This window comes from Lissotriton vulgaris, chromosome 8 (genome assembly GCF_964263255.1).
Source record: "Lissotriton vulgaris chromosome 8, aLisVul1.2, whole genome shotgun sequence".
NCBI lineage: Eukaryota > Metazoa > Chordata > Amphibia > Caudata > Salamandridae > Lissotriton > Lissotriton vulgaris.
Window position 1 is genome coordinate 1,132,394,691 of NC_141696.1, and position 24,558 is coordinate 1,132,419,248.

Sequence of the window (24,558 nt, forward strand, 5' to 3'; positions counted from 1 at the left end):
ACATTTTCCCCCTAAACTCTAAAAATCTCAATCCCCCTAAACCCAACCCCAGGACTCTCCGCTGTCTCTACCTCAACACCAGATCCCTGGTCAAACACCAACTTGACATATTCCTGCTTCTGAAAACGGATAGCCCAGACATACTCTTTGTCACTGAGACATGGCTCACCACAGACTCCTTGCCAGATATACTCTCGGCCTTGCCATCAGACTATTACATCCTGTCTGCAAATAGAAAATCAGGTAAAACTGGGGGAGGGGTGGCCGCTATTATTCATAAAGACCACACTTTTTCCTCCTTACCCCCTCTAGACCTACCAGACTCGGATAACCTAGTTATCAAATCTGACACCGAGACAGGCACCATGGTGCTAGTATTGCTATACCGTCCTCCCACATCTATGCCTTCCTTCCCTGCCTCCTTGTCCGAGCAAATAGCAGGTCTAGTCGTCGACCACGACAAAGTTATGGTCATAGGAGACTTCAATTACTGGTATAATAACGCTGATGCTGGACCTCACGCCACAGAACTGTTTGAACTCCTCTCCAACTTAAACTTCCACCAACATGTTGCGACCCCCACCCATGAAAAAGGACATACCCTAGACCATATTTGGTCTCATAACATCTCTACCTCCTGTCCCTCGGCCTCACCATGCATATGGTCCGACCACCACTTACTGCAATTCTCTATTACCACTCAGGGTTATCAAAAAAACCATGCGCCCCCTGGAGGATCAGTCAGGAAATGGAGATCTTTAAACCATCAAGATTTTCTTTCCTCTCTGTCCAACTCCATCCCCACCCAGCTACCAGATATCAATTTGGCGGACAAAACGCACTCCGAGTGGCTCCTCTCCGCATGTAATGAACATGCCCCCCTGACCAAGTTCTCTCGCGCCCGCCGCATGGACGCCCACAAATGGTTCTCTGCTGAATTAAAAGAGCAGAAACTAGAACTCCGCCAACTCGAACGGAAGTGGAGACACAGCTACCTAGCCTCTGACAGAGCATTGTATAAGACAGCCCGCAAAAATTACAAGGACTCAATCTTATTGGCTAAATCTACCTTCCTTTCAGATAAAATTTCCAACGCCAAAAACAAATCTCGGGAAATCTTCAGAGTCGTCAACGACCTTTGCAATGACACCAGAACTGCCCCCTCCCAACCCGCATCTCAAACGCTGTGTAACCAACTCAACAACTTCTTCAAGGAGAAAATTGATAACATAAAAAACAGCATTCAAACTAATCACCCTGCAGACGAGTCGGACATCTGCAGAAATCCCAACACCCTTCAAGACTTCCCCCCCATTGACCCACCCAAACTATTGGAATTAATGAACCGAGTAAAGTCGGGCTCACCCAACGATCCTTGCCCCCCGCACATTTTGAAAGAGGTCTACACCATACTCCCTCAGAGCATACTCCCCATTTTGAACACCTCCCTATCACAAGGAACAGTACCCGACTCCTTTAAAAAACCCCGCCACCCTGGTCCCTCTCTTAAAAAAACCTGGCGCCGATCCCTCCAACCTCGCTAACTATCGCCCCATCTCCCTTCTCCGCTACTGCGCAAAACTACTGGAAGCCTATGTAACCAGCCACTTATCCAACTTCATCGAAATATCTGACTATTTCGAACCCAACCAAGCTGGATTCCGCCAGGCACATTCCACCGAGGCGGTGATCCTCGCCGTGCAGAACACCCTAAGGACCAATGCCGATAACGGAATCCACCAGGCCCTCGTACTACTCGACCTATCGGCCGCGTTCGACACGGTGGACCACACTATTCTATTACACCGTGTCGAACAAGCCTGCTTCAGTGGCACGGCCCTCTCTTGGGTTAAATCCTTCCTGACGGACAGATCTCAGGCGGTAAAGCTGGAGAACTTCACAGCCCCCACTCTCCCAACCACTTGCGGTGTCCCACAGGGTTCCTCACTGTCCCCCCTACTTTTTAATCTCTATCTTAAACCCCTCCTGCACTCCTTGAAAAACAGAAAAGTAATCATTTTTAACTACGATGACGATTTGCAGCTGATATTCCCCCTCAACTCTCCGGATTCCGTCGAGGAATTCCAAAAGACCATGCTGCATATCCAGAGCTGGATGGATCGGAACCACCTTAAGCTAAACCCAGGAAAGACTGAGTTAGTACTCCCCTGTGACAGCGCACTCAGCTGGGGACCCCACTTCTGGCCACCTTCCATGGGCACACCCCCATCCCCTTCCCAGACAGCTAAAAGCCTTGGGGTCACTCTTAGCGCTGATCTCTCTCTGAAAACCCAGGTCGGAACAGTGATCTCATCCTGTTTCTTTCAACTGAGAAAAATTAAAAAAATCGCTCATTTGTTATCTCACTCTGCTCTCATCCAGGCAGTACTCGCATTAGTCCTCTCGCGATTAGATTTCTCTAACTCGACTTACCTTGGCCTTCCCCTCACCATCTCTAAACGCCTGCAGATTGTGCAAAATCAAGCAGCCACATTAATCTTCAAGAGCAACCGTAGGAAGTCAGCCAAACCCCTGCTAGCCTCCCTCCACTGGCTCCCCATTATCCATCGGATCATCTTTAAGACAGGCTGCATAATTTTCAAGGCTCTTCACGGAAAAAGCCCTAGGTTCATCAACCAACTCATCATCAAACATATCCCGTCCCGTGAGCTTCGGTCTGCCCACCTATTCCTTCTCAAGGCGCCGACTTTTAAAAAGAAACGACTCGGCGGATCCAGTTTCGCATACCTCGCCCCTAAGACCTGGAACTCTCTGCCCTTGTCCATCCGGAGCTGCTCTAAGCTGATTGAGTTCAGACGTGCATTGAAGACCTGGCTATTTAAACAAGCGTACGGCTAGAACTCTACATCTTCTGACCCCCCCTTCTGTTTTCTCTAGCGCCATGAAACACCTGGGTGTCCGCGCGCTTAACAAATTCCGCATAGAATAGAATAGAATTTCTGGTATTTGTAAAGCGCGACACTCATCCCATGGGATATCACGGCGCTGTAAAACAAAGGAGACTGCTGAGGACTGTGCTGGGGGATTAGTTTTTGGGGAAAAGGTGAGTTTTTAGTTTTTGGCGGAACTGAAGGTAGTTTATGGTGAGTCTGAGGTCTACTGGTAACTCATTCCACCTTTTGGCTGCCAGGTATGAGAAGGCGCGTCCGCCTGTCCTTGCCTTGTGGATGCGCTTGGATTTGGCAAGAGCTGAGTGATTCGATCTTAGGTTCCTGTTGGGGACGTAGAATTCCATTTTCCCTTGGAGGATAGTGGGGCCAGTTTTATGAAGAGCTCTGTGCGCGTGGCAGAGTATTTTGAAAGTAGCCCTCTGGCGCATCGGAAGCCAGTGAAGTTTCATGAGGCATGCGGATGCTGAGTCTCGCTTGCCTTTATTACAGACCAGTTTAGCTGCCTGATTTTGTAGGACCTGTAGGCGGGAGAACAGTTGTTCGTTCATCCCTTCGAATAGGGCGTTGCCATAGTCTAGGCGGCTGACCAGTAGGGCTTGAGTGACTGTACGTCGACAGTCCAGGGGTATCCAGGGGAATATTTTTGCCAGGAGTTTGAGTATTGCGAAACCTTTGCCCCAGAGTGATCGTATGTGGTCCTTCATGGACAGGGCGTCGTCCATGATGATGCCTAGATTTCTGGCGTGCTGTTTTGGGGTGGGGGCTGACCCCAGTGAGGGTGGCCACCATGTGGCGTCCCATGTAAGTTTAGCTCCTCCGAAAAGTAGTATTTCCGATTTGCCGGCGTTTAGTTTTAAGCAGTGGTTGCGCATCCATTGGGTCATTTCAGAGAGACAGCTGTGAAGCTTTTTCTTTGCTGTCTCCGACCCTTCATCCATTGTCACCATCAGCTGTGTGTCGTCGGCATAGGAACATATGCCGATGCCCCACTTTCTTCCAATGTCAGCCAGAGATGAAACATAGACATTGAAGAGAGTGGGGCTCAGCGAGGCCCCCTGTGGGACCCCACAGCCGATGGGATAGGGTTTTGAGTAGAACTGGCCCATGTGCACGGCCTGGGTACGATTGCTAAGGAATGATCTAATCCAGTTTAAAGCTGTAGATTGCACTCCTTTACTCAGGAGGGTGTTTAGTAGGCAATCGTGTGATACCGTGTCAAACGCCGCTGACAGGTCAAGCAGTATCAGAGCCACAGATCCCCCTTGATCTGTGATGCATCTGATACTGTCCGACACTGCCAGCAACGTTGCCTCGGTGCTATTGTTGGCCCTGAAGCCGGTCTGGGAGGGGTCCAGGAGTGAGTTGTTTTCCAGATACCGGGACAATTGTGTGTTGACCAGTTTCTCCAAGGCTTTGGAGAGGTAAGGAAGCTGAGAAATTGGCCTGTAGTTCTCCGGATTGGAGATATCGGATCCAGCTTTCTTCAGAAGGGGGGTCACGGGTGCGTGTTTCCAGGCTTCCGGAAAGGACGCGGTGGTGAGTGATTGATTAAAAAGTTTGGTGATAAAAGGGCAGAGCGTTGGTGCAATTTTGGAAAACACAAAGTGGGGACAAGGGTCCGCGGGAGAGCCGGATTTAATTGTCTTCAATACCGCTAATACCTAGTTTTCAGAGAATGGTTGAAAACTAGTTAGACGCGGTGGGTTGCCTGCGTCTGGTTGGTCATTGCATTTGTCTGGTGTTGGAGAATGCTTGTCAGAATTGTCGGGCAGGGTAGGGGTGTTTGAGGGGGCGAAGGTAGAGTAAATTTTGTTGATTTTATCAGCAAAGAAGGTGCTGATGCGTTCACAGGCCTCGGTTGAGGGGGTGAGGGTTTGTGAGGTGCTGGATGGGTTACTGAGCTCCTTCACTATTTTGAACAATTCTTTAGCGGAATTGTGGTTTTCCTGAATTCGTTGAGTGAAGTATGCTTTTTTTGCGTCTCGGATGGCTAGGATATACTGTTTTCGTTTGGTGACATAGTTTGCTCTAGTTTCCGGGTCTTTTGTTTGTCTCCATCGATGTTCGTTTTTTTGGCATTCCTTTTTGAGGCTCTTGAGGAGAGGGGTATACCATTTTTCCGTAGTGGTTGTTTTTTTCCTTGATTCCCGCATAGGGGCTAGTTTGTCTAGCGTTTGGCGGATTCCGGTGTCTAAAAGAGTGACATTGCTGCAGATGGAAGAGGCAGTCCAGCAAAGTGACGTCTGTCTCAAGAAAGTAGTTTTGAAAATTAGAGTCATTGATTAGTCTCCAAGCTCTGTTGGTGATAAGGGGGGTGGATCTGGGCTTCAAGGGTTTACCAAGGAGTTTAAATGAGAAGGATAACATGGAGTGGTCGGACCAGGACAGGGGGAGGATTTCCTTTATGGTGGTCGATTCAATATTAGTGAAAAGAAGATCCAGGGTGTGCCCTGCTGAGTGCGTGGGGCCCTCAACCGACTGTTTGAGTTGTAGAATTTCCATGTCATATTTCAACTGGGAAGATCCGGGGGCGTCTGTTTTTTCGTAATGGACGTTGAAGTCGCCGACGACCATGTAACTTTTATTTTTCAAGCAGAATGGTAGCAGTTGGTTCAGTAGTTTGGCGCCTACGCTGGCTTGTTGCCCTGGGGGGTTGTAGACAACTGCACCGGCTAGTATGATGAGGCCCTCGAGGAGGATTTTGAATGGTAATATCTCATGTTCGGGGTAAACAGTTGTCGTTTCCGCGAGGCATGTTAGGTGATCTCTGAAGATCACAGCGACTCCACCTCCTTTTTTTTTGCCTTGTCTATTTTGTGTAATTATTTTGTATTCAGGGGGAAGAGCATTAGCGAGATCTGGAGCGCTAGTGTCAGATAGCCAGGTTTCGGTGATAAAAACCAGGTCAGGGGTCCTGGATGTCAACATGTCCCAGATGTCCAGGGCATGTTTAGGTAGGGATCTGGCATTAAGGTATAGGCATTTCAATTCCAGCTGATTTTTAGCGGAGATTGTGTGGTGGTCAGTTGGAGATTGGCCCATACTTGACCAGCGACAGGCGAGACAGGTGATAGGTCCATAGGATAGGCCGGGGCCAGTTTGTATACATAGGTGAGGTCTAACACCCGTAGTAGCTTTGTTGAGGGCTAGTAGTTTGCTGCGTGTATAACAGATGGGTATAGACATGGATGAGTTGGAGCCTGTAGGGGGTATAGCCCCTAGTCCCGGTCGGTCGCGGACGGGCGCAGATGGGCTTGCCTTAGGCGCGCCTTCGGCGCGCAAACGTCGCGCCCGCTGCGCGACCGAGGATTACACATAATTTATGATGCTTTGGGGTTGTGGAACGAGGGGGCGTGGCCTGAAAGGGGCGTGGCCTCCGCTCGTGCCGGGAGGGCGCGAGGGGGAGAATGCGTGTAGCGTCAGCGCTGGCTCCGCTGCGTGCACGACTGTTCTATCAGGTGAGTGAAATTAAAACACAATCAATCTGTGACAATTCATTTCTTAAAATACAAGTAATCTGTGACACAAAATTTTTAAAAGAAGCTGCCTTACTCCCGGCTTTCCGCCTCAGGAGTCAACTCTCAGTTTTTGCTAGGTGCCCTGACACGGCGCCTTTTATACGCGAGTGTCTGGGGGCGTGGCCTGAAAGGGGCGTGACCTCCGCTCGTGGCGGGAGGGCGCGAGGGGGAGAATGGGTGTAGCGTCAGCGCTGGCTCCGCTGCGTGCACGACTGTTCTATCAGGTGAGTGAAATTAAAACACAATCAATCTGTGACAATTAATTTCTTAAAATACAAGTAATCTGTGACACAAAATTTTTAAAAGAAGCTGCCTTACTCCCGGCTTTCCGCCTCAGGAGTCAACTCTCAGTTTTTGCTAGGTGCCCTGACAAGGCGCCTTTTATACGTGAGTGTCTGGGGGCGTGGCCTGAAAGGGGCGTGGCCTCCGCTCGTGGCGGGAGGGCGTGAGGGGGAGAATGCGTGTAGCGTCAGCGCTGGCTCCGCTGCGTGCACGACTGTTCTATCAGGTGAGTGAAATTAAAACACAATCAATCTGTGACAATTAATTTCTTAAAATACAAGTAATCTGTGACACAAAATTTTTAAAAGAAGTTGCCTTACTCCCGGCTTTCCGCCTCAGGAGTCAACTCTCAGTTTTTCTATTGAGGTACATTATCGACCTCAATACAAAGATACCTGGTGGTTTGAATTCACATGAGGAACTGGCAGTACATTTAGGGGACAATTAATGAAGATGTTTTAACTGGGGTTGATGGATGATTATACTGTTTGATCTCTTATGGTTTGACCTTCTGTTACTTAATCGTATGTGGTTGATTATAATGGTGGACATTAATGACATTGCCGTGCTAAAGCTCATCTAAGAGCATTATTGTAACGAGAATAACAGGTTGTAATGAAATGACAAGTACTAAGCCCATCAAAGGGCACTATGAATGTGATACGAGCGATGCTTCAATAAGTATGACATGGTGAGCTCATTTATGGGCATTATGAAATTGTAATAAGTGGTTACATTGAATAACACCATTGCGCTTTCAATTGAATGCAAAAAGTTACAATACGATGCACCATTTTAAGATGGCGGCTTTGGAATGAGCACAGTTGTCCTATGACTATGTCCATGAATGATGTGTGAACATAAAACACGGCCGTTATGGCGACGCCATGTTACCATCGACAAAGGCGAATGCCGAAACGCGTCTGGACAACGTGAGCTTGACAATAAAATCTTAAAGCTCGCCACCATGAGTGCTGGTCTTTTGTGGTGTAAACTACGAAATTTGGAGCAGGCATGGATGCGGGGGCACCACCCGCTTAAAGGCACCCGCTCGTGAGTGCTGGGATAATATATATATATATATTAGATTATATTATGCTACTTACCAGTATGCATCTGTTCTTGGCATAGAGGGCTGCAGAGTGGTACATTTATGAATAGATCGCCATCTGGTGTTGGGCTCGGATGATTGCCCTTATTTTTCTCTTGGAGAAGTCTTTTGTCGTCACAAGACTGGTGACTCCTCCTTTCGGTGCTAGTGCGCATGGGCATCAGCTCCATCCTTAGATTGTTTTGCTATAGGAGGGTTAGATGGAGTAGTATGATAGAATACAGATAGAAATGCCCATGTAAGTGTATCTAAATAAGATAGTGTTGGAACAGACACAGGTTTCCGAGGAGGCTGGGAGGGCATGTACCACTCTGCAGCCCTCTATGCCAAGAACAGATGCATACTGGTAAGTAGCATATTCCGTTCGAGGCATATGGGCTGCAGATGGTACATTTATGAATAGACTATACAGCAGTTATCTCCCTAGCGGTGGTCACCAGTGTCTGTTGCAACAGTCTGAAATAAAGTTTTTAGTACAGCTTGTCCCACTCTAGCCTGTTGTGTTGCCTGCACATCTACACAGTAGTGTTTTGTGAAGGTATGCTGTGTAACCCAGGTAGCTGCTTTGCATATGTCATCTAGAGGAATGTTTCCTAAGAATGCCATAGATGCTCCTAGTTTACGTGTAGAGTGAGCTCTAGGAGGAACAGTTAATGTTCTCTTTGCTTTTAAGTAGCATATTTGTATACATTTTACAATCCATCTGGCAATGCCTGCTTTAGAGATAGGATTGCCCTTATGTGTAGGAGAAAACGCTACAAATAGTTGTTTTGTCTTTCTGAAAGTTTGTGTTCTTTCTATGTAGTACAATATCGCCCTTTTGACATCTAATGTATGTAGGGCCCTTTCTGCTACCGTCTGTGGTTTTGGAAAGAAGACTGGTAGTTCCACTGGCTGATTGATGTGGAATGCTGAAATTACTTTAGGCAAGAATTTTGGGTTTGTTCTAAGAACCACTTTATTTTGGTGTAACTGCAGAAATGGTTCTTGTATTGTAAATGCTTGCAATTCACTTACTCTTCTGAGTGAAGTAATAGCTATAAGAAAAGCCACCTTCCATGTGAGGAATTGTATTTCACACCTATGCATAGGTTCGAAAGGTGGTCCCATTAGTCTGGTAAGTACTGTGTTGAGATTCCAGACTGGGGAAGGCGGTAGTCTTGGTGGAATGACTCTTTTGAGGCCTTCCATGAAAGCTTGTATTGCTTGTACTTTAAACAGGGAAAGATGTTGTCTGTTTTGCAGGTACGCTGCTATAGCTGCAAGATGTACTCTTATAGAGGTGTAAGCAAGGTTACATTGCTGCAAGTGTAGTAAATAGCAAATAATCTCTTTAGTGGATGCGTCTAGAGGGTTGATGTTGTTACTGTTACAGTATACAGCAAACCTTTTCCACTTTGCTGCATAGCATGCTATGGTGGTAGGACGTCTTGCTTGCTTAATGATTTCCATACAGTTTGGAGGTAAATCTAAGTATCCAAATTCTATGACCTCAGGAGCCAGATCGCTAGGTTCAATTGTTTGGGATCTGGGTGCATTATTTCTCCATGGTTCTGTGTAAGGTGCATGGGTAATAATCTTAACTTTTGATGTGGCACCTGTGAGAGTTGCAGTAGCGTGGTGAACCACGGCTGTCTTGCCCAGGTGGGTGCTACTAGTATCATTGTCATTGAAGGTTGTTGCAGTTTCCGAACCACTAATGGAATTAGTGGGAGAGGGGGAAAAGCGTAAGCAAATTTGTTGGACCAATTTATCCATAGCGCATTGCCCTGGGACAGGTGGTGTGGGTACCTGGATGCGAAGTTTTGGCATTTTGCGTTCTGATGAGTGGCAAAGAGATCTATCTCTGGTTGTCCCCATCTTTGGAAGAATGGCTGCAGTATTTGGTTGTGCAGTTCCCATTCGTGTAGTTGTTCTGACTCTCTGCTTAAGATGTCTGCTATCTGATTTTGAACTCCTGGTAGGTGTTCGGCTAACAGATAGACCTTTTGAGGAATGGCCCACCTCCAGATGTCCTGTGCTAGTCTGGATAGTTGGAGAGAGTGTGTCCCCCCCTGTTTTTGAATAGAATACATTGCAGTCATGTTGTCTGTTCTGATCAGGACTGCTTTGTTGAGGATTTGCATTTGAAAAGCTTTTAATGCTAGAAACACTGCTAGAAGTTCCAGATAATTGATGTGCAGTCTTTTTTGCTGTACATTCCATTTTCCCTGCACTGTATATTTCTCCATATGCGCTCGCCATCCGGTGAGTGATGCATCCGCTGTTAGTATCACTTGTGGAATCAGTTCTAGGAACGACCGCCCCTTGGAAATGTTTGTTGTGTTCCACCACTTCAGAGAGCGATGTGTGCAGTCGTCTACCAACACCAGATCTGTAATCTGGCCTTGAGCCTGATTCCACTGTGTCGCTAGACACTCTTGCAGTGGACGCATTTGTAGTCTGGCATATGGTATTAACAGTATGCAAGAGGACATCATCCCTAACAGCTGCATGAACACTCGAGCTGTTAGTGAGTGTTGTGGTTGTAATTTTTGGATCAACTTGATCATTGTTTGGATCCTGATTGGATTGGGGTATACTTTGGCTTTTTCTGGGTCTATAGTAGCCCCTAGTTATTGTTGAACCTTGTTTGGTTGTAGGTGGGATTTTTTGTAGTTCACCGTAAACCCTAGCTGGTGCAGCAATTGAATGGTCTTCTGTGTGTTTTGAAGACATTCTTCCTGTGACTTGGCTTATTTATTAGCCAATCGTCCAAGTAAGGGAAGACATGTATTTGTTGTCTTCTTAGGTGTGCTGCAACTACTGCTAGGCATTTTGTTAACACCCTTGGTGCTGTTGTGACCCCAAACGGAAGGACTTTGAACTGATAATGTTGTCCTTCTACTACAAACCTGAGGTATTTTCTGTGGGCTTTGTGAATTGGGAAGTGGAAGTAAGCGTCTTTTAGATCCAGTGTAGAAAGAAAGTCCCCTTTCTTCAGTAAAGGAAGTACTTGTTGGAGCGGGACCATGTGGAAATGTTCCGAGTTTATGTATGCATTGAGAGGTCTGAGGTCTAAAATTGGTCTTAGAGACCCTTCTTTTTTGGCAATTAGTAAGTATAGAGAGTATACTCCTGCCCCTTGCTGATGTTTTGGAACCTTCTCTATAGCATGCTTTTGTAGCAGTGATAGTACTTCCTGTTTTAACAATGTCAGATGATCTTGACTCATTGGACGCTGTCTGGGGGGGATGTTTGGTGGGGTAGCTGTGAGTTCTAGGCAATAACCATGTTGGATAATTTGTCTCACCCACCTGTCTGACGTGATGTTTTCCCAGACAGGTAGGAACTGTGATAGACGTCCCCCGACCGGTGTTATATGGCCTGGGGGGAGATGTATTAAGTCACTGTTTTGGGGTTGGGGAGCTGTAGTTGTTATTATTTCCGCGACCTCTACCCTTGTTGTTACCTCTGTAACTGCCTCTTGAATTACCTCTGGGTGATGTTGGTGTAAAAGAGGTAGATTGCTGGCTTGTGCCTGTATTCTTTGACCCCCCTCTATAGTTGGACCTACGAAAGGAACCCCTTTGAGTTGGCTGTTGTAATGCTCCCATTGATTTAGCCGTTTGTGTCTTTTTTCATCTTTTCTAAAGTCTCATCTGTACCTGAGCCGAAAAGTGTTTTTTGATCAAAAGGTTGGTTCAATAAAGATGTTTGTACTTTTTGTTTGAACCCTGAGACTCTAAGCCATGCATGTCTTCTTAACATGATACTGGTGTTGATGGATCTTGCTGCAGTGTCTGCCGCATCTTAGGCGCACTTAATGGAAGTGATGGTTATTATCTTCCCATCCTGTATAAGCTGGTCTGCCCTTTTTTGATGTTCCTTAGGGAGATGTGTGATGAGTTTTTCTAACTCGTCATAATGCGCTCTATCATAGCGTGCAAGTAGCGCTTGTGTATTAGCTATGCGCCAGCTGTTTGCTGCTTCGGATGCTACTCTTTTGCCTGATGCATCTATTAGCTTGGACTCCTTATCAGGAGGAGGAGCTTCTCCTGTAGATAATGAGTTTGCTCTTTTATGAGCGTTTGTGACTACAAGCGAGTCCAGAGGTACCTGTCCCTTAATAAATATTGGGTCCTTTGGGGCTGCCTTATATTTTTTATCAATTCTTGGGTTTAATACCCTAGCCCTCACAGGGTCTTTGAATATGTCTGCTGTGTGATTGAGAAGACTCTTTGTGCAGCAGGTAGTGTTTCTAAAAGGAAATCCTCTATTTGAGGTTCTGTATGTAAATCTACCTTATGGTATTTTGCTGCCCTATTAATCAGCTGTACAAAACCTGTATTATCATCAGGTGGTGAAGGTTTTGAGGGGTATAATTCTGGGTCGTTATCATCATCTGACCCTGCATCATAATTCTCCCATGGGTCTTCTTCATCTGGGATAGTGTTGTCATCCCCATGAGGTTCTCCCTCCCCTGTATCACTGTCTACATCTGTTTGAGGTGTAGATGGTTTTGGTGTAGAAGGTGGAGGAATAGTTGGCATAGTGTGAGGAATAGGAGAAGAGGGTGTGTCTCTAGGTCGAGGAGAAAGGGAGGAGTTGTATTTGTCCCCATTGTTCTCTTCTTAGGAGGAAGAGTTTTGTCATCTAACTCTTCATTCTTCCACTTTTTTTGGTGATTTTGTCACCACTTTGCCAGTTTGCGGATCGATAAACAAAGTCTTTTGTTTTGGATCTGTCTGCTGCTCCTGTGTCGGTACCGAAGTTCTTGGTTCCGAAAGGTGCCTTTGCTTCTGACCGTCAGTGTTCTGTCTTTTTGGCACCGAGAATTTGCTAGATTCCTATTTTTTCGGTGTCGAGTAAGTCTTCGACGTCGAAGCATGTTTCGGTTTCGACATGGAATGTTTCGATGCCGAGCTTTCCTTTGTATGGAGCTTCGGTGTCGATGTCGACCGTTTCTCGGATCCGACATGGTGGGAGGCCGAGTGTTTCGGTTTCTGTTTCGGTTTCGTTGCCGGGCCTTTTTCTTCGGTAGTCTGACCGGGCTCGAAGGTGGGGTCGGTACCACACGGGGTCGGTTTTTTGGTAAGGGGACGTCGTCACTCACGGTTTGTTGACCGTCGATTTCTTCGACATCAGACTCGTCCACTTCCGACCCCGACTCGTCTTCATGTTCCTCTTCTTCTTCAAGGTGCTGGGCCTCGAACAGCTCCGGGATTGCCTCCGACTGCATTCTCGAAACCTCGTGTCTTCGGGCTCGACGGTTTCTAATCGTCGACTTGGAGGAGAATGCTGCGCAGGCTTCGCAGTCCCTGGATTCGCGTTCAGGCGATAGGCAGAGGTTGCACACCTCGTGTAGGTCCTTGTGTGGGTACTTAGCACCACACGTTGGACATCTCTTAAATGGAGTCCTTTCCATGGACTCCGGGCTGGACTATGTCGAGAAAGGCCTCCCGGTCTCGTCGACGTAGAAGAAAATGTTTATTGTTAGAGTCGAAACGCGTTGGAATGGAAATGAAATCGCGTTCGATAACAATACCGTCAAATTGGAAAGGGAATACGCGCCGAAATATCACTTTTTCTCAAAGTCGGTCCAGAGCGCTTTGATCCTCATCCGAACCCGATGGTGGAAAAAAAACAATCTAAGGATGGAGCCGATGCCCATGCGCACTAGCACCCAAAGGAGGAGTCACCAGTCTTGTGACGACAAAAGACTTCTCCAAGAGAAAAACAAGTGCAATCATCCGAGCCCAACACCAGATGGCGATCTATTCATAAATGTACCATCTGCAGCCCATATGCCTCGAACATATATATTTTTTTATTTTTTTAATTGTGGAGGTAACTTTGGAGGGAATTTATCCCTTTAAATAGCTTGTGCGTGGACTGGCGCTTGGCTGGCAGCGTGCGTGGACTGGCGCTTGGCTGGCAGCATGTGAGGACTGGCGCTTGGCTGGAGGCGTGCATTGATTGGCGCTTGGCTGGAGGCGTGCGTGGACTGGCGCTTGGCTGGAGGCGTGCGTGGACTGGCGCTTGGCTGGAGGCGTGCGTGGACTGGCGCTTGGCTGGCAGTGTGTTTTTTATTATATCAAAGAACAATGGTTCCTGTGGTATAATAAAATAATATGAATTAAATATATATCTTAATAGCAATTGGTATTAACACAGAGGGTTGACAAGGATGGCGGAAAGGAATGCACAACCAATTATGTATATTTCTGGCATGTTTTACTTCATTATATCAACTCTTTTTAAATTGTCATACAATTAGGTGCATACAAATACATAAAAAAGTGCAGTGTCCCAAGTGTACAAGTGAAACCAAAATCATAATACATATAACATAGACTACATAGGGGCGCAGTGGTTTCTTATTGGATACATGAAAAAAGGAAAAGGACCAAGGAAAACATAGTTGGGTATTAAAGTGATTCTACACGATCGTAGACACTATTTTAAAGGTTCAATTCCTTGTTGCGTCGATGGCGTTTCGACCCTTTAGGGTATGGGTCTCGTCAGGACAGGGCAATGAAGGACATCTGAATATTATCTCGTATTCACCCATGCATGGTGAGAATGAAAAACTCACTTACAGGTAACCCAACCGGGTACACATGTAGTGGTCAGAGAACAATGATGAATTATGTGCATACAATGGCACTTTTAATGTTGTCTCAGGATAATGCCTGAGGCCATAAAGGTTTGTGCCGGATAGCATAAATAGCATCTCGATCGCGTCTCACAGTCCTCTCATTCAGACACACTGAATGAGAGGACTGTGAGACGCGATCGGGCTCCACGGAATATAGGCATCGTCCTTTTCAAATTAATCGCAATCAATCGGACTCTTGATTTGGATGCTATTTATGCTATCCGGCATGGCTCTCTCCAGGTTCTGTTACCCAGAATCCATTGCAAACCTCAAACTTTGCCTAAAAAACATTTTCCTCACATTTCTGTGATGGAAAGTTCTGGAATCTGCAGGGAGCCACAAACTTCCACCCACCCAGCCTTCTCCTCAAGTCTCCCCGATACAAATTGTACCTCACAAGTGTGAGGTAAGGCCGAGTCCCCCACGAAATGCAAGGGCACAAAATGCATTGTGGGGACATCAAAATTATCTACCACAAAATGACCTGGTTTTGCAAGGTTGTCATCTGTGTTTTAGGTCCCGGGCTTGGTGGGCATCTGGGGGAACCTACCAAATCCAGACATTTCTGAAAACTAGACACCCAGGGGAGTCCAAGGATGTATGGCTTGCGCGGATCCCCCAACATTTTCTTACCCAGAATGTCCTGCAAAACTCAAATTTCGCTAAACAAAAATCACATTTCTCACCTCACATTTCTGTGTGGGATCACAACACCGGGACACATTTCCTAACACCCAGCGTTCCAGTCCGTCTCCCGAGTAAAGTGATACCTCACTTGTGTGGGTTGGACAAGGACCAGTGACAGGTAAGGGCCAAAAACAGAGGGATTGAGGCGGTAGCATCAATTCATACCCGGCAGTCCCCGCAACCGTGTGTGGAGAGGTGCTTGAAAGCATATGAAGAAATGACTAAGGAATTCTGCCCGTCAGGTGAGAGACAACTTCTGATTGCTCTCAGAAAGCAACAAAGAGCCGTCTCTTCCGCCACAACGGCCCTATAGGTCCGTTGGGTCATGCAGGAAGTAGGTATTAATTTAGGAATGTTTGGGTATGGCATCCAAGGTTTTTAATTTGGGTGCCCATTTGGAAGTAATCATGAACATAGTGTATTGGGCGTCAGACTCAAACTTAGAGGTTTTACTTCAAACATGATGTGGCACAGAGGGTAATCGGAAAGCAGTTAACTAGCATAATCCCTGCCAGCAGTCCAGACATAGAAAGAAAAATTTCCCAGCAAACATTACGGAAAGTTTCAATTCTATCAAGGACTTGGAGGAGAGGATTATTCCACCCAGTGACAGGTTCTCAAGAGGTCCCTCCCCGTTAGCAGTAAGTAATTTAACATTCTGAACGGGCTCATTATTGATCGTGCTGTTTCCTGCTAATATGCAACTGAGTTCTGAAGTGTTTTTGACTGACCTGTGTTATTACCCAAATTAGTGGTTTTTCTCTAAGAGCTTAATAACTCTTTGGATTCAAACACACTTACCTTTTGGTTCTTTATCTTCTCAGAAAATTATGGTTCCAACCAGGATTCGAGAGCAACAGATGTTAGCGTGATTTGTGCGAAGAGAGGAGGCAGAATGAAAATGAAAGAGGGACTTTATCGGCATTGCCTTGATATGATTAGTTGTCATGTTAAAATACCCCAAGAATTTGTGGAAATGTTAGTTTTTTGCATAAAGCTTTGTTTAATGGCTGCTGTTCAAAAGTATATAATCAGTAAAGTCAAAATTATGGAGCATAATCCTCTCCTCCGAGTCATTAGTAGAATTGAAACTTTCAGTTACATTTGCTAGGAAACATTTCATTATAAGGTCAACTAAAGTTTGTACCTCAGTTGTATACTATGGTTGTATGACAGCAGATGTTCCTACCTTTCATGTCTCTTTTTGCAATACAAAAGTACAAATAAATATAAAACAAAACCATTAAAACTGAAAACAAATACACACAGTATCTTGAAGTAGTTCACATTCACCACAAGTCTTACTGATATAATATATCTTAATATGCATTAAGAAAAACACTTACTGTATATTACTGGGTTCTTTTATAAATATAAGTTCAAATAACCTACAAAAAAGGAAAAATAATTATTTTTGGAAACAGTTTTGAAAATGTATTAAATCAAATGGATAGCAAAAAACAATATAAAACATCAATGTTTCCTACCCTCCTGGCCACCTGACAAACATATCACACCACCACTTCAGAAAGTTAACAAGGGAAGTAAAACAAAAAAACTACTGGTTCGAAATCATTTTGTAATTAAACTTAGCTGCCAGTGGTCAGGGTTGCAATCTCTGCTCAAATCACGACACTAATCAATGAGTGACACTGATGAAGAGCATTGAGAAGCAGTTAAGAGAAGCTGTGGACCTGCCAAGGTAGACTCGTGCACTGGCAAGACTGAGCACCACATAGACGGACCAGAAGAAAAGAGATAAAGGAGGGACAGTCTGCACTCCTTGTAAGGTTTCCTCATGAAAACTAAGATTTAGCATAAGCAGGGAAATACATATTCCAGGATAGCATCAATCAACCGAGGGGAGTCGGCGCTCTGCTATGCGGACGAAGCAGTGACTCATGCACAACAGTAACAATGTGGGCCTGAGGCTAAAATTCAATACGGGCAGGGTTCAGGCCACGGAGCAGAACAAGGACTAGACCTAGGACAAAGAAGACAGGGAGACCCAAGTTAGGCCCCTACTGTGAACAAGAAAGGAAGGCCCACCAGAGACCATGGAGGCAGCTAGAAGAGTTTACCACCCCCGCACATACCCCCAAACCCCTGCGACAGTACCAAGGCCTGGATAATAAACAGTGAATTGCCTCCATACAGTAATGTAGGAATTGAGCAAAGAGACTTAAATTTCGCCCGTGCCATAAAATAACAGTGGCTGGTGAGAGTCACCTAATGTGCACCAGTTGCAAGTAGTTTAACATGGCCATGAGTGAAGATCTAGACAGGGAACAGAACAGGCACAGTGGCAAGCTTCTCAGGATGCAAATAAGGCTTGGTGGGAGAATCTGGGGATGATCGACGGCTGGCGGTTCAGCACACCACAAGGAGTGGCCTTTTCCCATTTCTCTCTAGTACCTAAAAGCTGCGCAAGACTAGACCACATCCTCATTGACAAATGAAAACTAGAAGAAGTAAAGGAGGTTGACCACTGCCAAATGACCCTGTATGACCATGCCCCGATATATGTGTACTGGAGGGAATCGGAGAAAAGCATAGAGAGTGACAATACACGGAACCTCACTGAGGTACTAATTAAAGACCTGATCTTGATTCAGAACATGAACCAGCATATCTCTGATTAGCTACAGATGAGAACATTAACGGCTCAAAATCAACATTGTGGTATGAACTCAAAGCAGTACTGAGAGGTAATTTCATAGCTGAGGGAGTGAGATGGAAGAAGCGGAGTGTCACTCTTCTCAAAAATCTAAAGGGAGACCACCATGCAGCACAAGAAACATACAAATGCACACAATCACAATGTGTATGGAGGAAGCCGTTGGTTGCAAATAAGGACAGTCCAAGTAAATGAAGTGAACTACATTTTGGCCAGGCTTACGAGTGCTTGTTCAGGGGATGATGGTGTCAACAGATGGAGTAACCAAAAGGTCCTTACTATGTCATAGAAGTAAGATGCTGAAGGGGTCACTTGTACTACCAAGGCAGAGAAAGTGCAACACCCCCACAGATATTACAAGTATTTGTATTTCCAGGAACCAGCTGATCCTAAAGCCAGGAGAGATTATCTCCCATATCCTGCTGCCTTGCTTTTAGACTTTGACAGGAAGAGAAGTTCCAATCACCAAAGAGGAGATCCTTTGCAACACCCTAGATTCTTCTACAACACTAGGAGCAAATGGCTACAACATGGCCTTTTATAAAACTTTCAGACCCACGTTGCTCCCAGCACTCCTGAGAATCCTCCAGGAGAAACTTCAAAAGAGTACTATCACTCCAACAATTTCAGAAGCCACTATTTCCTGTCTACTTAAGCCTGGCAAACTGACTGTTGACTGTGAATCATATAGCAAATACAAGGAGATGATGGACGGAGCGCTGACACTTTTCAGACAATCATCCCCAGTCACAAATTTGGGCTTAATCCATCATTGTTATTTAGCTAATTTCGCCACCCCAGTTCAGACCCACCATTTTCAAATCAGTCTTGACCCTGTTCCTCATGGGAACAGTCCAGTCCGAGCTGGACTGTTCCCATGAGGAACAGGGTCAAGACTGATTTGCATATGGCTTGGTCTGAACTGGGGCGGCGCAGTGAGCTAAAGAACGATGATGGATTAAACCCAGATATGTGACTGGTGGCGAGTGTCTGAAAAGTTTCAGCACACAAAATCTAGTTGCAGAGTCCTTACTTTTGCGCACACACAAACTTTACACAGCAGTACCTCTGCGCATCGTTAGGGGGCACTGCACGACTGTAATGACATAGTCTATAGGAAGAGTCGTCAACAAAGTCCATATAAGCCCTCCCTCGACGCGCTGATGTCAGTTTCTTCAGGGACCCCTTGTGGAAACTGCTAAGAAACAATGTGCCCAAAAAAATCTTTTTGTAAAATGTACGTTTTTGTTTTTTTTTAACTGAAATGCACGACAGTGCTCAGAAGGAATGTGAGAAAATTAAGGACAACCCAGTTTGCAGAGCGGGGAGGAGGGCGGGTCGGTAAGGAATCTGAAGTTAGATCTGGTCTCTACCAAATAAGGTGTTACCGAAGGCATGTAACTTATCCATCTGATAGACACATCTGGCCGCAGATTCCTTACCTTAGAATTAGATACTCAAGCAATACCATCCCCGGAAGAGGGTCTGCAAACTGGTCCAGTAAGAACCCTGACCAGGACTAGCCTGTCTCGTAGGCGATAGAGTGTGACCGGCTGCCGGAAAAATAGGGGAAAGAAGAACATGTGCACTAGAAATATTGCGGAAAACCTGTGTGGAACTGAAATCCGCAACAATGGGAAAAACATGGAAAAGACACCCACGGCAGAAGAATAAAAATGGGTTGGAAAGAACTGTTCATATAATCAGAACACTACAGTTTAACCCCAACGGGAACTGGATGGACCATTAGTGGATGGGGGAAAAGGCGAAAGACAATAGCTAATACCACCAAGCCAAAGCTACTTGCCATGGAAACAAGCGTTGTAGAGAGCACCAAAAATGCCATAAGAACCAATGTCAAACTATTACAACAAAGCCGGCCAGAGTCCATCCGTGGTCATAGAAAACACTTAAAAAAAAGAAACGGGCCTTCTTCGACCATGCAACAAAGGACCCATAGAGGAGGAAGGGCAAGCAACTGCAAAGAAACGAACAAGTGAAGGCTCTGCAGGCCACGAGGAAAACCAAAGCAACGGAAGCAAATACGCATTCCATCCTAAGATGGGCAGCATAACATGAGCGTCTACAGTAGGGGTCTTCAAACTGGGGGGCGGCCCTGTAGGAGGGCCTCAAATGATCCAGGGGGGCACCTTGCTCTGGCCAAAAGAAGCAATGTTGATAATAGTGCTTTGTTTTCAGCAGTAAAAAATGACCGTCAGTAAGCTGCTCTGTATTGGGCCATCATTAGCATCTTTTCTTATTTATATCCTGGCTGGGAGAAGGTGTCAAAAGGGAAGGGACTCCTTATATTCTTTAAACTCCCAACCCCATTTCTAATAATCACACTGTGGATACTTTAACAGTTAGTAATGCCTGCCTGACCAGAACAGTATGTTTAGCAATCATGTATTTGATTGTATTTTTGAGCCAGTAGCAGAATTTAACTGCAATGTTTAAAGTATAGACAAACAGTGGCAGTTTAATAGAATATAGAATAATTGTGAAAATGTTTGAGGGGGGTGTCCCAGTGATTTATTTTTTCCCCCTGGAGGGCGGGTGGGAGCGCAGCATTAAACGGTTTGAAGACCAAAACCGACATAAAAAAGTAGGAATACAAACACAAGAGAATGTACAAATGGGTACAAGGGAGTAGGCTGTCGGAAAAGGCAGTTCGGGTCTCCAGGGGCAGGACACTGCCTATGAGCTGTAGACTGGTTCACAAAGGCCTTTGAAACTGGTTTAACTCAAGAGCCAAGCAGAATATAACAAAGGGTCTCACTGAAGGGGAGCACAGGCTCAGCCTCCATCTGGCCCTGTAGAAGCATCCCATTTAGGGTCAATGGCCACCTCCACAGAAAGGAGCTGCAGCTCCAGAACCACAGCAACCCTCAGCAAAAGAGAGCTCGCCTCACTAGCGAGACTAGGAGGAGAAAACAAGCCAGGGGAAAGAGTCAAGGCCACTAGCCCCACCAAGGTCAGACACCCTATGAAACTCCAGAGGAATTTGAGTAGTGTCGCTCATGTCATCACAGACTTCACTAAAATCTTGTCCCTGAGGGAAAAATAACAGAGAGCATTCCCAAAGATGGAGGAAGGTAGCCAGGAAAGAACTAGACATAGTAGCAGCGACCGGAGTCGGAAGATCCAACACTGGTGCCACAGGTGGCAAACCCGAAGGGCTGTGCACTGGAGCCGATATGGATTCGATCACAGAACCAGAGGGCCTCAATTGCACCGAGGGAGGTCCCGTAGGCATGCAGTCAGTCAAGGCTTCCCCAGCCTCCTTAGGGACAAGACTCACATCAGAGGGAGGCGAAGAATCAAAATTGCATGAAGTGAGAGACAGTATTTCCTTATCTGTTCCAGAGTCGCGCCGGCAACGAAAGGTGCGGGGCAGACTCTCGCTTCGACTCAGCAAACGGAGGAATTAACGGTGTGTCAGATACCGCACGTACGCTGTAAAGTTGGGTGAAGGCCGCGACTCCGACCGCCAACAGCATGATTCACCAGTCGATAGGACTTCGGGGACTGCCATGCGAGCGTTCCTCGGAGGGAAAATAAGACCGCGACCAAAAATGGACCGTTGACCACCTCACCTCTAAAAATGTCATGTGACGCTCCTGCAACGCCAATGATCGAACTGAATACATTAACCACAGCCTTCGGAGTTACGGTGCATGCCCAGACACCACATGCAAATAGATTGAGGATGCAGGGTTGACATCATAGTCCACAGGACCCCAAAAACATTCAGAAAAAAGCAAATTGTCATCAACAAAAGTTGAGAAAGAACGAAATGGGCAGAGGTACCACTCTCCGGATAGGTGCGCAAAGGAAGAAACTGATGTCAACATGTGTGGGGTGGCGGGAGCGGGGGGGGGGGGGGGGGGGGTTATATGGACTCTGTCTACGTCACTTCCTATGAACTAAGTTCTTACGGAGTTGTTCAACGTCCGCCTATTGATGTGATGAGATACTGCCTCAGAACATTGCCTAGGAAAAATTCTAAGGTAAGTCATCTGCAGCTAGATGTCAAAATTGGAACTACTAAGGTGTTTACCACCTTTGAGAGATTTTTACTCTATTATGACAAAAGAAGCCTCATCACCTCTCACATTTAACGCATGGAAGAGAGAGCTTGGGATAAAACTAGATACAAAACAATGAGAAGCAGTACTGACAAAGACAAATAACTTTCCAAGCAATGCAGGAGGGAAGAAGATGCTCTTTAAAATACTATACAAATATCAGACACATTTGTAGAGCGCGCTATTCACCTGTAAGGGTCTCAAGGCGCTGGGAGGAGGGGGAGTCGCTACTGCTCGAAACAGCCAGGTCTTGAGTTGTTTCCTGAAGGAGAGATGGTCCTGGGTCAGCCGTAGGTGGGAGGGGAGGGAGTTCCATGTCTTGGCCGCCAGGTAGGAGAAAGATTTTTTTCCGGCGGTGGCTCTACGAATTCGCGGGACAGTGGCGAGGGCTAGGCTGGCGGATCGGAGCTGGCGGGTGGGTGTGTAGAATGTGAGACGGCTGTTGAGGTATTTTGGGCCCATGTCGTGGAGAGCCTTTTGTGCGTGGGTGAGGAGTCTGAACGTGATCCTCTTGCTGACGGGTAGCCAGTGCAGGTCTCTCAGATGGGCAGAGATGTGGCTATGCCTTGGGATGTCCAGGATGAGTAATGCAGAAGCGTTCTCTATGCGCTGGAGTCTTTTCAGGAGTCTGGCTGTGGTTCCAGCGTATAGGGTGTTCCCGTAGTCCAGTCGGCTGGTGACGAGGGCTTGGGTGACCGTCTTCCTGGTTTTGGTGGGGATCCACCGGAAGATCTTTCGTAGCATGCGCAGGGTGTTCAAACAGGATGACGAGATGGCATTGACTTGCTTGGTCATCGTGAGGGAGGAGTCCAGGATTAAGCCCAGGTTGCATGCATGGTCCGTGGGCTTGGGGGCGGTGCCCAGTACAGGGGGCCACCAGGAGTCGTCCCAGGCAGAAGGGGATGGTCCCAGGATGAGGACTTCCGTCTTGTCCGAGTTCAGTTTCAGACGGCTGAGCTTCATCCATTCCGCAACGTCTTTCATTCCTTCCTGGAGGCTGGCCTTGGTGGTGGCGGGGTCGTTGGTGAGGGAGAGGATCGGCTGGGTGTCGTCAGCGTAGGAGATGATGTTTAGATTGTGTTGCCGTGCTATGGCTGCGAGGGGGCTCATGTAGACGTTGAAGAGTGTGGGGCTGAGCGAGGATCCTGAGGAACGCCGCAGATGACTTCGGTGGCCGCGGATCGGAAGGGGGGAGGCGGACTCTCTGGGTTCTTCCGGCGAGGAACGAGATGATCCACTCCAGGGCCTTCCCTTGGATTCCGGTGTTGCTGAGGCGCTGTATCAGTGTGCAGTGGTATACGGTGTCGAAGGCTGCTGAGAAGTCCAGGAGGATGAGGGCAGCTGTTTCCTCGTTGTCAAGCAGGGACCTGATGTCGTCGGTAGCTGCAATGAGGGCGGTCTTGGTGCTGTGGTTTGCTCGGAAACTGGACTGCGAGGGGTCGAGGGAGCCGTTTGTCTCGAGGAAGGCAGAGAGTTGTTTGTTGACGGTCTTCTTGATGACTTTGGCAGGAAAAGGGAGGAGCAAGATGGGGCGGAAGTTCCTGAGGTCCGTGGAGTCCACGGTGGGGTGCGATGATGGAGTCGGCTTTGTTAAAGATGTGGTGTGGACATGGGTCGGTTGGGGAGCCGGAGTGGATGGTGTTCATCATGCTGGTGGTGTCTTCGGTGCTGACCGAGGTCCAGTTGCAGAGGGTGGTGGTGGTGGTGCCCTGGTTCGGTGTTTGGGTGCATGGTCTGTGCGCCGAAGCTGTTGTGTATGTCTGTCGGCGATCTTGCGGTGGAAGACGAGGAGAGTGAGTCGCAGAGGTCTTGCGAGGGTGTGATGTCGTTGTTGCAGGCGCTGGGGTTTGGGAGCTCTTTAACGATGCTGAAGAGTTCCTTGCTGTTGTGGGTGTTTTTTTCTACTCGTTCTCTAAATGTTGTCCCTTTGGTGGTTCGGATCAGCTGGTGGTGTTCGCGGATGGCGTTTTTGAGGGCTGTCATGTTTTCTGTTGACTGGTCGTGGCGCCAGGTTTTCTCGAGGGTGCGGCAGGTTTTCTTGGAGTTTTTGAGGTCGTTGGTGAACCACGAGGCTTTCTTGCTGTCGGGTCTGCTGGGAGGAGTCTTCAGCGGTGCAAGTTCATTGGCGCAGTTGGTGAGCCACTGTGTGAGGTTGCGGGCTGCTTCGTTGGGGTCCGTCGTGTTGGTGGGAGGATTCTGGCTAAGGGAGGTGGTGAGCTGGTCGATGGTGATCTTGCTCCCGCTTCTACGGGAAACCTGTTGCGGGTGGTGGTGGGTCGTCGTTCTCCTGAAGTTGAAGTGGACGCAGCTGTGAACTGTCCAGTGTAGTCCGGTAGAGTGGCTGAAGGAGATGTGCTTGCTGGAGGAGAAGACGGGGTCAAGTGTGTGGCCGACTTAGTGGGTGGGGATGTTCACCAGTTGCTTGAGTCTGAGGTTGGCGAGGTTGTCCAGCAGGGTGGTGGTGTTGTCATTGTTGCTCTCCAGGTGGAAGTTGAGGTCCCCTAGGAGGATGTAGTCTGAGGAGGTGAGGGTGTACGGGCTGACGAAGTCTGCGATGGCTTCGGTGAATTGTGTGCGTGGTCCCGGGGGTCTGTAGATGAGAGTGCCTCTGAGGGTGGTCTTGGGGTCGGTATGTATCTGGAA

General features: G+C 47.1%; 1 protein-coding gene across 1 annotated transcript in view; it reads right to left on the reverse strand.

The window, feature by feature from the left end:
• Positions 1-24,558, reverse strand: part of RB1 (RB transcriptional corepressor 1) — a 1,321,361-nt gene that overhangs the window by 1,147,528 nt on the left and 149,275 nt on the right. The window contains exon 5 of the mRNA XM_086934987.1: positions 16,497-16,538. Coding sequence (XP_086791113.1) covers positions 16,497-16,538 — 42 coding nt within the window. The remainder of the gene's footprint in view (positions 1-16,496; positions 16,539-24,558) is intronic.